This window comes from Ornithorhynchus anatinus, chromosome 3 (genome assembly GCF_004115215.2).
Source record: "Ornithorhynchus anatinus isolate Pmale09 chromosome 3, mOrnAna1.pri.v4, whole genome shotgun sequence".
Lineage (NCBI taxonomy): Eukaryota > Metazoa > Chordata > Mammalia > Monotremata > Ornithorhynchidae > Ornithorhynchus > Ornithorhynchus anatinus.
In genome coordinates, this window is record NC_041730.1 from 8,619,760 (window position 1) to 8,631,918 (window position 12,159).

Below are 12,159 nucleotides of genomic sequence, written 5' to 3' on the forward strand. Positions count from 1 at the left end.
CTCTTGCAACTAGGCCACGCTGCTCCTCTACTAGGCCAGACCCGTTCCCTGCCCTTTGAGACTTATCTCCAGCCTCTCCGTGGAGAGATAAGAGGGGAGTCCCCTGCACTGACACGGGGGCTTGGGGGGCGGGGAGGGGAGGGATTTGGGGTCTCTCTGGCTGGGCAGGAGCTCAGCCCCCCCCCCCTCTTTTACCTGGGCAGGATACTCAGCCTGACTTCACCTGTCCCTTTCAGGACAAACCCCAGCTCTTCTGATCCCTCAGAAAAGGGAGGAGACCTCCAGAGAAGGGTTCCGGAGTCCCTGTCCCCCTGGGAAGCACCGTCCTCTACATTGCTGGGGGGACGGAGAAGGGCTGGACGTACTGGCGGACAGCAGGCCCGATGGACGTTTGCCCGGCGGGCCACCGGGTGAGGAGCAGCATGACATAGTGGATAGAGCACGGACCTGGGGGTCAGAAGGCCGTGGGTTCTAATACCTTCTCCGCCACTTCTCTGCTGTGTCACCTTGGGCGAGTCACTTCACTTCTCTGCGCCTCAGTGACCTCATCTGTAAAATGGGAGTGAAGACGTGAGCCCCATGCGGGACAGGGACTGCATCCAACCCGAGTGGGCAAGTCACTTCACTTCTCTGGGCCTCAGTTCCCTCATCTGTAAAATGGGGATTAAGACTGTGAGCCCCACGTGGGACAACCTGATTTCCCCTATGTCTACCCCAGCGCTTAGAACAGTGCTCGGCACACAGTAAGCCCTTAACAAATACCAACATTATTATTTGCTTGTATCCACCCCGGTGCTTAGTACGGTGCCTGGCACGTAGTAAGCGCTTAACAAATGTCGTTGTTATTGTTACTGTTGCCTTACCGAGCCCTCTCTGGCCCTCGGGGGGTGCAGAGCCGGTCCGAAGGAAGAACCTGAGAGTGGGAAGGCAAGGGGGGCGAAAAGGAGCGCCCGGCGCCTGAGGTCTGAGCCCTGTGGCTAAGGTCGGTGAGCCGGGCAGAAGGAGGGCCGAGCTCGGGGAAGCGTCCGAGGGGGTCTCGGGACCCCTCTGCGCCCCTTCATCGGGGCAGAGCGAGCAGTCGGAGCCTGCGGCTGTATAAATAAGGATCTTTATTCAGTCCGAATGGGGAGCAGACGGCCTAGGCCTCCAAGTCGTATAAATATATAAAGTCAGCGTTCCTCACCACACACACCAAGCCACATTCAATCCCGAGCCTGGGTTTCCCCTGGCTTTCCTGGTTTTGGGGTTGTTTTGGGGGTTTGGGGTAATTTTTTTTTTTTTTTGGCAAAGCAACTCTTATTTACAATTATACAAAAAGTATTACAAAAAGTGGTCCGCAACCTGGGGAAAGGGAAGGAGTAGGGGGGAAGGGCGTCCGTGAGGGTCTGAGGAGGGGGAGGGGGGACGGTAAGCGGGGAGGAGAGGGGGCGAGGAAGAGGGGTCGCCCCCTGACCGCGGCGGGGGAGCGAGCGGGGCCGGGCTGCGGGAGCCTCGGCGGCGGGCTTTGGTTTCCGAGCCAATAAATAATGGGGGGCGGGGGCGTCGTCGGGAGTCCTTAGAGGTTTCGGGGCTGAGTCCGGGGTCTGAGCGTCCGCGGGCCCGGACCTCACAGCACTTGGTAGACGGGGTCTCCGAGGCCGCCGCCCCCGCCGGCCCCCGGGAGCTGGCTGCAGGGGGTCGGGGAGGGGATCTGGGCCCCGCCGTCGCTCAGGGGGGTGGCCTCCGGGGGCGAGCAGGGCTCCCCCTCGCCCCCCGCCTCCCCCAGGGGCAGCCCGGGGCAGCTGGAGCTCTCGGTCGATATCCGCTCCACGATGCTGGAGAGGCAGTCCAGGCTGGACACCACCGAGCCCTTCCCGACTTTGGCATCTGCGAGGTGAGAAGGACCGGTCCCCGATCGAGCCGGGACACTTCGGGCCTACCGCGCTTGGCCCCCTCCCGGCCCCCTCCTCGATTCCCCTCCCCCCCTCCCTCACACGCCCCCGGGGAGAGGCGGGAAGTGGCATACCCACCGTCCGGGGGGGGGGGGAAACTGAGGCTGGGAGGGGGCGGTCTTTGCTAGTTCCCAGGGTCATGCCAACTTGGGGTGCCCATCGCCCCCGTCTCCACCTCTCCGCCCGCCCCGGGGCAGGGAGGCGCAGAGACCCCGGCGACGCAGAGGGAAGGAGAGGATCAGGGGGCTGTGCTAAGCGCTTGGTCCGAGTCCCCGGACTCGGGTCCCAGCTCTGGAAGCCTAGGGGGGCTGAGCGAGAGAACCGCCCCCCTATAACTGGTTGTGGGGAGCCAGGGCGGGCCCGGAGCGGGACCCTAGCCGAGGTGGGCCCGGGATCTGGGTTGGGGGCTGGGCCGGGGGCTGGGCCGGGACCCACCATTCTGTGTCTCGGTGTAGTAGCTGCTGTCGAAGCCGCTCCTCCTCCGGGGGACGCAGGGAGGGCCGCTGTAGTCCATCTGGAGAGGAGGAGGAGGAGAGAGCCGGCCCCGCGTCAGGTCGGCCGGAGAGATCTCCCCCCGCCCCCCGAGATCGGGGCCGAGTCCGCCTCTTCCCCCGCCCCCAGCCCCGCCACATCCCCAGCCCCCCGACCCGCCACATCCCCCCGCCCCCCGCCCCACCCCCACCTCCCCTCACCCCCGACCGAGGCTCCTTTGCTTCTGTCCAGTCCCGGCCCCAGAGCCTCCCCCGTCCTAGCCGAAGTTTGGGGATCTGTGAAGAAGGCTCTGTCTAGCCGCCTTTAAGGTGTGAGACGAAGAGGGCTCGGGGGCTCGGGGAGAGGGGGGGAATGATGATGATTATGATATCTGTTAAGCGCTCCCTATGCGTCGAGCACTGTTCTGAGCGCCGAAGGTCGACTAGGAAGGCCCAGTTCTCCCTGGGGTGAGTGAGCTGGACCCCAGAATCCCTGGGTCCCCGGGAGTCCCGATTCCCTAGGACCCCTCTGCTCTCTCCGCTAGGCCTTGTGGCTAGAACACGGGCTTGGGAGTCAGAAAGTAATGAGTGCTGATCCCGGCTCCGCCCCTTGTCTGCTGTGTGACCTGGGCCAGTCGCTTCGCTTCTCTGGGCCTCATCTGTAAAATAGTAGTAATGCTCCTAATAATGATGGTATTCGTTAAGCGCTGACTACTTGCCAAGCACTGTTCTAAGCCCTGGGGTAGATACCAGGTAATGAGGTTGTCCCACGGGGGGGCTCCCAGTCTTAAAGATACGTGGGCTATGTGGGATTTACTGATCCATTCAATAAATACGATTGAATGAATGAATGACAGGGACCGTGTCCGATCCGATTATCTGCATCTACAGCTCATCTGTATCCGATTATCTCCTATCTGCCCCCGGCGCTTAGAAGAGTGCCCGGCACGTAGTAAGGGCTTAACAGATACCATCATCATCGTCGTCATCGTCATTACTGACCCAGGCGGAGGCGGGAAAGGAGGGGGGAGCGGGGAGAACAGCAGCAGATGCCCCTCGATCGCGTCGTCCCCCGCGCCGTGGCAATATAAGAGCACGGGCTCGGGAGTCAGAGTTGGTGGGTTAAAATCCCGGCTCCGCCTCTCGTCAGCTGTGTGACTCTGGGCAGGTCACTTGGCTTCTCTGTGCCTCAGTTCCCTCATCTGTCAAATGGGGAGGAAGACGGTGAGCCCCAGGTGGGACAACCTGAGGACCTGGTGCCTACCCCGGCGCTCAGCCCGGCGCCTGGCACATCGCGAGCGCTGAGCCGATCGCGTTATTACTATTATCGTCGTCGTCGTCGTCGTCGTCGTCGTCGCACGGTCCTTCCCCGCCCCCGAGGCCCTTTCCCGGTCCGTCTCCTTCCCCCGAGCCGCCCCCCGGCCCCGGCCTACCATGCCGTCGGAGCAGCTGGAGCGCGGGCTGGAGGCGTCGGAGTCGCCGCTGTAATGTTCGACGGGGCGGGCGGCGGGCGCGGGCCCGGCCGGGTAGAAGGGGGCGCCGGGCCCGGGGGCGGCGCCGTCCTGGTCCCGCAGCAGCGCCTGCAGCCCCTCGATGTAGCGGATGGCGTTGCGCAGGATCTCCACCTTGGGCAGCCGCTGGTTGGGGTTGCCCGACGTGCAGCGCTTCAGCGTCTCGAAGGCCTCGTTGACCTTGCTGAGCCGGCGCCGCTCCCGCATCGTGGCCGCCTTGCGCCGGTCGGCGTTGGTGGTCTTGCGCTTGCAAGCCTTGCAGGCCCACAGGAGGCAGCGCCCGGCCTGGTGGTGCCCGCTGGGCGCCCGCACGTGCTCGTCCTCGCGCCCCGAGGGGGCGGCCGGCCCCCCGGCCGGGTGGTGCGCGTGCTCGTCGCCCTTCAGGAGCGCGCCCACGGGCACGAGCCGCGGGTCCAGGTCCTCGAAGAAGCGCAGGTCCGGGGAGTCGAAGCACGGGTCGTCGTAGAAGTCGTCGGCCGCCGCCGCCGCCGCCGCGAAGGAGCAGAGGGAGCCGTCGGGGCCCGCCAGGTCCATGTCCCGCAGCGGCGCGGGGAGCAGCTCCATGCCCGAGGGGCCCCGGGGGGAGAGGCCGCTGCCGGGCTCCCGCCGCGCCCCCCGACTCTCCCCCGGCTGGTCCTCCGGGCCCCGGGGCCTGGGGCGGGGGGGGGGGAGAGGGGGGCGGGCTCGGCCGGGACCGGCCACTCCCCGGAGCGGAGGGCAACCCGGCGGGGTCCTCGGGAATTCGGGGAGGGGGCTCCGGGGACCGGCGTCGAGCCACGGGTCCGGCCCGTCCTTGCGGGGGTCCCGGAGGCGGCCCCCGGCTATTTATCCCGGAGCCCCGAGCGCCGAGCCCCGGGCTGGGAGGGGGCCGGGCCGGGGGGGAGGGCCTCGGGGGTCGTCCGGGGACCAATGGGAGCCGCCGGGGGCGGGGGCGGGGGCGGGGGGAGGAGATAGACCCCGCGGCCCAAGGGGGAGGGGATCCCACCGCACTCCTTGGCCTCTCCCCGAGATCCGCCCCTCCCCGGCCCCCGGCGGGGCTCCGGGACGCCCCGTCGGGGCCCCCGATCCCACCCGGGAAGCGGGGACGGGGTCCCGCGGATTCCCGCTCCTGCTCCCTCGGAGTCTCCCCGAAGACAGGCCGGGGGGCCGGCGGGGCCGGGATCTATAGGCTGCCGGTGGGACTGATTTAACGGAGCGCGGAGCGAGCGCTGTGAAGGCGGCACCCGGGGGTCTCCTTACCCTTCGTCGTACCCCCCCATTTTGCGGGGGTCCCGGGCGGGAGAAGCCGAGAGAGGCAGAAAAGGAGAGACAGAGAGACCCAGACGTGGTCACTGTCCGGCAGTCTGGGTCCCCGGGGGGGGGAGGGGGGGGCATCACCCCCACCCCCGCCCCTCCCCACACCCACGGCCCCCAGCTCAGGACGGGGCAGCCCCCCACCCCCGGATACTGATCCCTCCCCACCAAAGGGGCACTGGATTCGAGGAGGGACACGTTTCTATAGCAGGGTCGCTGAAAGAGCCGAGGACTGGCCTAAAGCTCCAGCCTGAACTGAAGGCTGACGTTCCCTATACACCCCCCTCTCGAGTTATAACACGGACTTTCTCAGCGCTCCCTCCTTCCATGGACCCCCCTCCCCCGTCCAATCCGCGCTCTGAGAGACAAGGGGAGGGGAAGGGCGTGTCAGTTGGTTTTCCCAGCCGGGACCTTTTCCCTGGCCCTTCCCTCGACCCCCTTCCCACCGGCTCCTCCCCATCTCCCGAGCTGGGGACGGGGGTTATGATGGGGGAAGGGGGTTGTTCGGGGCTGGAAGAAAGAAGAGGGAAAGAGGAGGGAGCGGACCCAGCCGGAGCTAGGAAGTCGGGGGAAGAGGGGAGGGGGGCGAGAGGGAAGAGAGGGAAGGCTGAATTCTCCTTAATCAATCAATCAGGGGTATTATTTGAGTAGTATTTACTACTACTACTAATTATTATTATTATGGCATTTGTTAAGCGCTTACTACATGCCCAGCACTGTTCTAAGCGCTGGGGTAGATACAAGCAGGTTGCCCCTTTTGAGGCTCACGGTCTTCATCCTCATTTTACAGATGAGGTAACTGAGGCACAGAGGAGTTAAGAGACTTGTCCAAAGTCACACAGCAGACATGTGGCAGAGACGGGATAAGAACCGACGACCTCCGATTCCCAAGCCCGGGATCTTTCCACTAAGCCACGCCGCTTCGAGGTGGAATTTATTGAGCGGCATCTCTCGAGGGAGGTTGCGAAGGAAGATTCTCCGAACCCCTTCTCACCGGAGTTCAGGCGACTCGCTGAAATTTCGGTATCGGGGTTGGGGGGGGGGCATCTTAGGCTCCGAGGGGGGCTCTCTCCCCACCTCCCAAAGATACTGGGGTGGGGGCGGGGAGGGGGGAGTGTTCAGATTCTGACCCCTCCCGGGGGAAGGAAGGGGACACGCGCATCCCACCCCCTCCCGGTCTTTCCTCCCTCCTCCTGCCGAGGATCTCTGATCGGTCCTTTGCTAGTAATCATGAAAGGCCTTCCCTCAATCAATCAATCAATCAAACACGGGAAGCAGCATGGCCTAGATCACGGGTCGTGGGTGCATTCATTCATTCAATCGTATTTATTGAGCGCCTACTGCGTGCAGAGCACTGTACTAAGCGCTTGGAAAGTACAAATCAGCGTGGCTCACTGGAAAGAGCGTGGGCTTTGGAGTCAGAGGTCATGGGTTCGAACCCCAGCTCTGCCACTTGCCAGCTGTGTGACTTTGGGCAAGTCACTTCACTTCTCGGTGCCTCAGTTCCCTCATCTGTAAAATGGGGATTAAGACTGTGAGCCCCACGTGGGACAACCTGATTCCCCTGTGTCTACCCCAGCGCTTAGAACAGTGCTCGGCACATAGTAAGCGCTTAACAAATACCAACATTATTATTATTATTACAAATCGGCAACAGAGAGTCCCTACCCAACAACGGGCTCACAGTCGAATCTAATCCTGACTCAGCCACTTGTCTTCTGTGGGACCCAAGCCAGTCACTTCACTTCTCTGGGCCTCAGTTCCCTCATCTGTAAAAGGGGGATTGAGACTGACCCCTTCGTGGGACAGGGATTGGGTCCAACCCAGTTTACTTGTATCCACCCCGGCGATTAGTACAGTGCCTGGCACATAGTAAGCGTTTAACAATTACTATAATAGCAATAATAATAAGAGGGAGCGAGGCGAAACCAGACTTACTTTAGAAGAAAGCAGGTGGCGGCGTTGTCCTCTGCAAAGAGCGGTTGCTGGGACAGCGGTTTTGAGATGTCTGCCAAAGTGTCTGCGGTGAAAGAGCTACGTATACGATAAACCCTCCCGCGAGCATTCAGGCTGGTTGGGAAGCCCGAATTGCAGTTCATCGGTCAGAAAAGAGCGGGGCTTTATAAAATAATTAATTTGGTATTTGTTAAGCGCTTACTATGTGCCAAGCACTGTTTTAAGCGCTGGGGGAGATACAAGGTAATCAGGTTGTCCCACATGGGGGGGGGGGGGTCATAGTCTTCATCCCCATTTTACAGATGAGGTAACTGAGGCACAGATAAATTGCCCAAGGTCACACAGCTGACTAGCGGCAGGGCCGGGATTAGAACCCATGACCTCTGACTCCAAAGCCCTTGCTCTTTCCACTGAGCCACGCTGCCCTTACTGCGTGCAGAGCACTGTACTAAGCGCTTGGAAAGTACAATTCGGCAACAGATGGAGACAATCCCTACCCAACAACGGGCTCCCAATCTGGAAGGGGGAGACGGACAACAAAATAAAACAAGTAGACAGGCATCAGTAGCATTAAAATAGATAAATAGAATGATAGATATATACACATCATTAATAAGATAAATAGAATAATAAACACGTACAAATATACCCAAATGCTGTGGGGCAGGGAAGGGGATAGAGCAGAGGGAGGGAGTCGGGCGATGGGGAGGGGAGGAGGAGCGGAGGAATAGGAGGGCTCAATCTGGGCTCACACTTGTCAGCTGTGTGACTTTGGGCAAATCACTTAACTTCTCAGACCTCGGTTACCTCATCTGTAAAATGGGGATTAAGACTTTGAGCCTCACGTGGGACAACCTGATTATCCTGTATCTACCCTAGCGTTTAGAACAGTGCTAGGCACATAGTAAGCGCTTAACAAATACCATTATCATTATTATATGCCAATCACTATTCTAAGCGCTGGGGTAGATACCAACTAACCGGATTGTCCCATGTGGAGCTCACTCTCTTAATCCCCTTTTTACAGATAAACTAACTGAGGCACGGAGAAGTTAAGTGACTTGCCAAAGGTCACACGGCAGAATCGGGGGCGGCCCCTTCCCTTTTTAATAGTATTTTTTAAGCGCTTCCTATGTGCCAGGCTCCGGGGTAGATACGAGATAAATCAGGTTGGACACAGTCCCTGTCCCCCACGGGGCTCATAGTCTTAATCCCCATTTGACAGATGAGGTAGCTGAGGCACAGAGAAGTGAAGTGACTCGCCCAAAGTCACACAGCAGACAGGTGGCAAAGAATCTTTCTGATTCCCAGGCTGGTGCTCTATCCATTAGGCCACGCTGCTTCCCCCTGCACTCCAGACCTCCACAGATGTAGATGGGTGGCCGGAGCTACAGTCTCGGTGGGAAGGAGATGCTATTCGATAGCTAAATTCGATTCTATAGAGAAGCAGCGTGGCACAGTGGAAAGAGCCTGGGCAGAATCAGACTGACCACTCCCCCCTCCCCGCCCCCACCCCAATATCTTTGGGAGATGGTGAGAGAGCCCCCCTCGGAGCCTAAGATGCCTCCCACCCCTATACCGAAACAAGGCGCCTGCACCGTCCCGAGCCCCGAGAAGAGGCGTCTGTAGACACACACACACACTGTAGACACCACCTCCGTTGCAGCCGAGCCAGGGAGTTCCTGGTACTTCCACCTCCGGGCCCCTCGAGGTTCCCACATGGTCGACTTCCTCCAGTGCCGCTGCCATCCTCCTTACCAGGGCTTTTTTCCCTATTTCCCACTTGAGGAAATAGGATCATTCATGTATTCCGAAGTATTTATTGAGCCCTTTCTGTTTGCAAAGCACTGTACTGAGCGCTTGGGAGAGTACAATACAACAATAGACACATTCCCTGTCTACAGTGAGCTTGCAGTCTAGAGGGATGAGTTTACAGTCTAGTCATGAAGTGGAGGGTGGATCAGAGAGGGAAGGTCATCTACCTCAGGCCGTCCAGCGCATCGAGGGTAGAGCCGGGGCCAGAGCCCAGGTAGGATGGACAGGGCAGGGCAGAGCTCACAGAGCTGGACTGGCCAAGGCCGATGCGGACAGAGCAGGGTCGAAAGGGCTGGGCTGCCTCTCCCGAAGCCATAAATCTGCCAAAGAAAGACGCTGCCCCTATCAATCAATCAATGGTATGTACTGAGCGCTTACTGTGCGCTGGAAACAGCACTAAGCGCTGCGTTTATTGTTATAGTGTATTTTCCCAAGTCCTTAATAATGATGGCATTTGTTAAACACTTACTATGTGCAAAGCTCCGTTCTAAGCTCTGGGGAGGCTACAAGGTGATCAGTTTGCCCCACGTGGGGCTGACAGTCTTAATCCCCCTTTTGACAGATGAGGTAACTGAGGCACAGAGAGGTGAAGTGACTTGCCCAAAGTCACACACTGACAAGCGGCTGAGCCGGGATTCGAACCCATGACGCTTAGTCCAGTGAGCACACAGTAAGCGCTCGATAAATGCGATTGAATCCCGGCTCTGCCGCTTGTCAGCTGTGTGACCGTGGGCAAGTCACTTCACTTTTCTGTGCCTCAGTTACCTCATCTGTAAAATGGGGATTAACTGTGAGCCTCACGTGGGACACAGTGATTACCCTGTATCTACCCCAGCGCTTAGAACAGTGCTCTGCACATAGTAAGCGCTTAACAAATACCAACATTATTCCAAGCGCTTAGTACAGTGCTCTGCACATAGTAAGCGCTCAATAAATACTATTGAATGAATATTATCATTATTATTATTATTGAATGAAGGAAGGAATGCGAGTACAATATACAGAGTTGGTAGACACGTTCCCTGATGACAACGAATTCACAGTCTCAATAAATGATCTTATTTATTAAAAGCCTACTGCATCTGTTGCCGAATTGTACATTCCAAGCGCTCAGTACAGTGCTCTGCACATAGTAAGCGTTCGATAAATACTAGTGAATGAATGAATGAGAGCCCTATACTAAGCACTTGAGAGAGCAATCGATCGGTCCTGTTTATTGAGCACTTACTGTGTGCAGAGCCCTGGGGAGAGAACACTCTGACAGAGTTGGTTGACACGTTCCTTGTCCATCAACGATCTTACAGTCCTTCTACTGATGGCATTTATCAGGCGCCTACGGTACGGAGAGCACTGTACTAAGAAGTTGGAAGCTCAATCCTATTTATGGAGCACTTTACTAAGCGCTTGGGAGAGTACAGTAGAACAGGGTTGATAGACGCGTTTCTTGCCCACAAGGAGCGGCAGCTACAATACAAGTTCCGGGGCCCCGCAGCTCCGAGTAGCGGTTGAAGATGTTGATTTTGATGATGGTATTTGTTAAACGCTTACTATGTGCCAGACACTGTACTAAGAGCAGGGGTGGATACAAGAAAATGGAGTTGGACACAGTCCCTGTCCCTCGTGAGGCTCAATTCCCATTTTACAGATGAGGTATCCGAAGCCGAGAAAAGTGAAGTGACTTGCTCAAGGTCATACAGCATTCATTCATTCAATGATATTTATTGAGCGCTTACTATGTGCAGAGCACTGGACTAAGCGCTTGGAATGGACAAGTCGGCAACAGATAGAGACGGTCCCTGCCCTTTGACGGATTTACGGTCTAATCGGGGGAGACGGGCGGACGAGAACGATGGCAATAAATAGAGTCGAGGGGAGGAACATCTCACAAAAACAATGGCAACTAAATAGAATCAGGGTGAGGTACATCTCATCAGACAAAATAAACAAAATAAATAGGGTGATCAAGATATATACAGTTGAGCGGACGAGTACATGCTGAGAGGCTGTCCATCCCCTTGCCCCCTCCTACCTCTCCTCCCTTCTCTCTTTCCACCGGCCACCCCGCACGCTCCGCTCCTCCGCCGCCCACCTCCTCGCCGTCCCCCGTTCTCGCCTATCCCGCCGTCGACCCCCGGCCCACGTCTTCCCGCGGTCCCGGAAGGCCCTCCCTCCTCACCTCCGCCAAACTCATTCTCTTCCCCTCTTCAAATGCCTACTTAAAGCTCACCTCCTCCGAGAGGCCTTCCCACACTGAGCTCCCCCCTTTTTCCCTCTACGCCCCCCTTCACCTCTCCGCAGCTAAACCCTCTTCTCCCCGCTTTCCCTCTCCTCCTCCCCCTCTCCCGTCCCACCCCTTCAGCACCGTACTCGTCCGCTCGACTGTATATATCTTCATCACCCTATTTATTTTGTTTAATGAGATGTACATCACCCTGATTCTATTTATTTGCCATCGGTTTTTACGAGACGTTCTTCCCCTCGACTCTATTTATTGCCATCGTTCTCGTCCGTCCGTCTCCCCCGATTAGACCGTAAGCCCGTCAAACGGCAGGGACCGTCTCTATCTGTGGCCGATTTGTGCATTCCAAGCGCTTAGTCCAGTGCTCTGCACATAGTAAGCGCTCAATAAATACTATTGAATGAATGAATGAACCTTTTCTTTTAACTCCGGGCGCGGTGGCCACATCAGGGCACACCTTGGCTGGCCACACCTGGGCCGGTCACCCCTGGCCTCGCCCAGAGGCCCCGCGCCCACCCCTCGGCCCGGGCTAACGCGATCTCCTACCCCCGCCCCACCGCCCGCCACTCTCTTTGTCCCATTGGATCGTCCTCTCCCAAGCGCTGAGTGTAATAATGATGGTATTTGTCAAGCGCTTACTATGTGCCGAGCACTATTCTAAGCGTCGGAGTAAATACAAGGTAATCAGGTTGTCGCACGTGGGGCTCACAGTCTTAATCCCCATTTTCCAGGGAGGTAATGCTCTGCACACAGTAAACGCTCAACGCGTAAAGTCGAGGAAAGTGGAGGCTCAGTCGACCCTGGGGTCTCCCTTCCCACCTTTAATAGCAATAATCATAATTATGGTACTTGTTAAGCGCTTGCTACGTGCCAAGCACTCTTCGAAGCACCGGGGTAGGCACAAATTAATCAAGCTGGATACAGTCTCTGCCCCATATGGGTCT

General features: G+C 58.2%; 1 protein-coding gene across 1 annotated transcript; it reads right to left on the minus strand.

Annotated features, from left to right (window-relative positions):
- Positions 1-1,606: 1,606 nt before the first annotated feature.
- On the minus strand, positions 1,607-4,476 carry MYOD1 (myogenic differentiation 1). The gene is made up of 3 exons (XM_029061712.1): positions 3,835-4,476; positions 2,367-2,445; positions 1,607-1,866 (listed from the first exon to the last, which is right to left on the minus strand). The coding sequence occupies exons 1-3, from the start codon at positions 4,474-4,476 to the stop codon at positions 1,607-1,609; spliced, it is 981 nt and encodes a 326-aa protein (XP_028917545.1).
- Between the last annotated feature and the right edge of the window lie 7,683 nt (positions 4,477-12,159).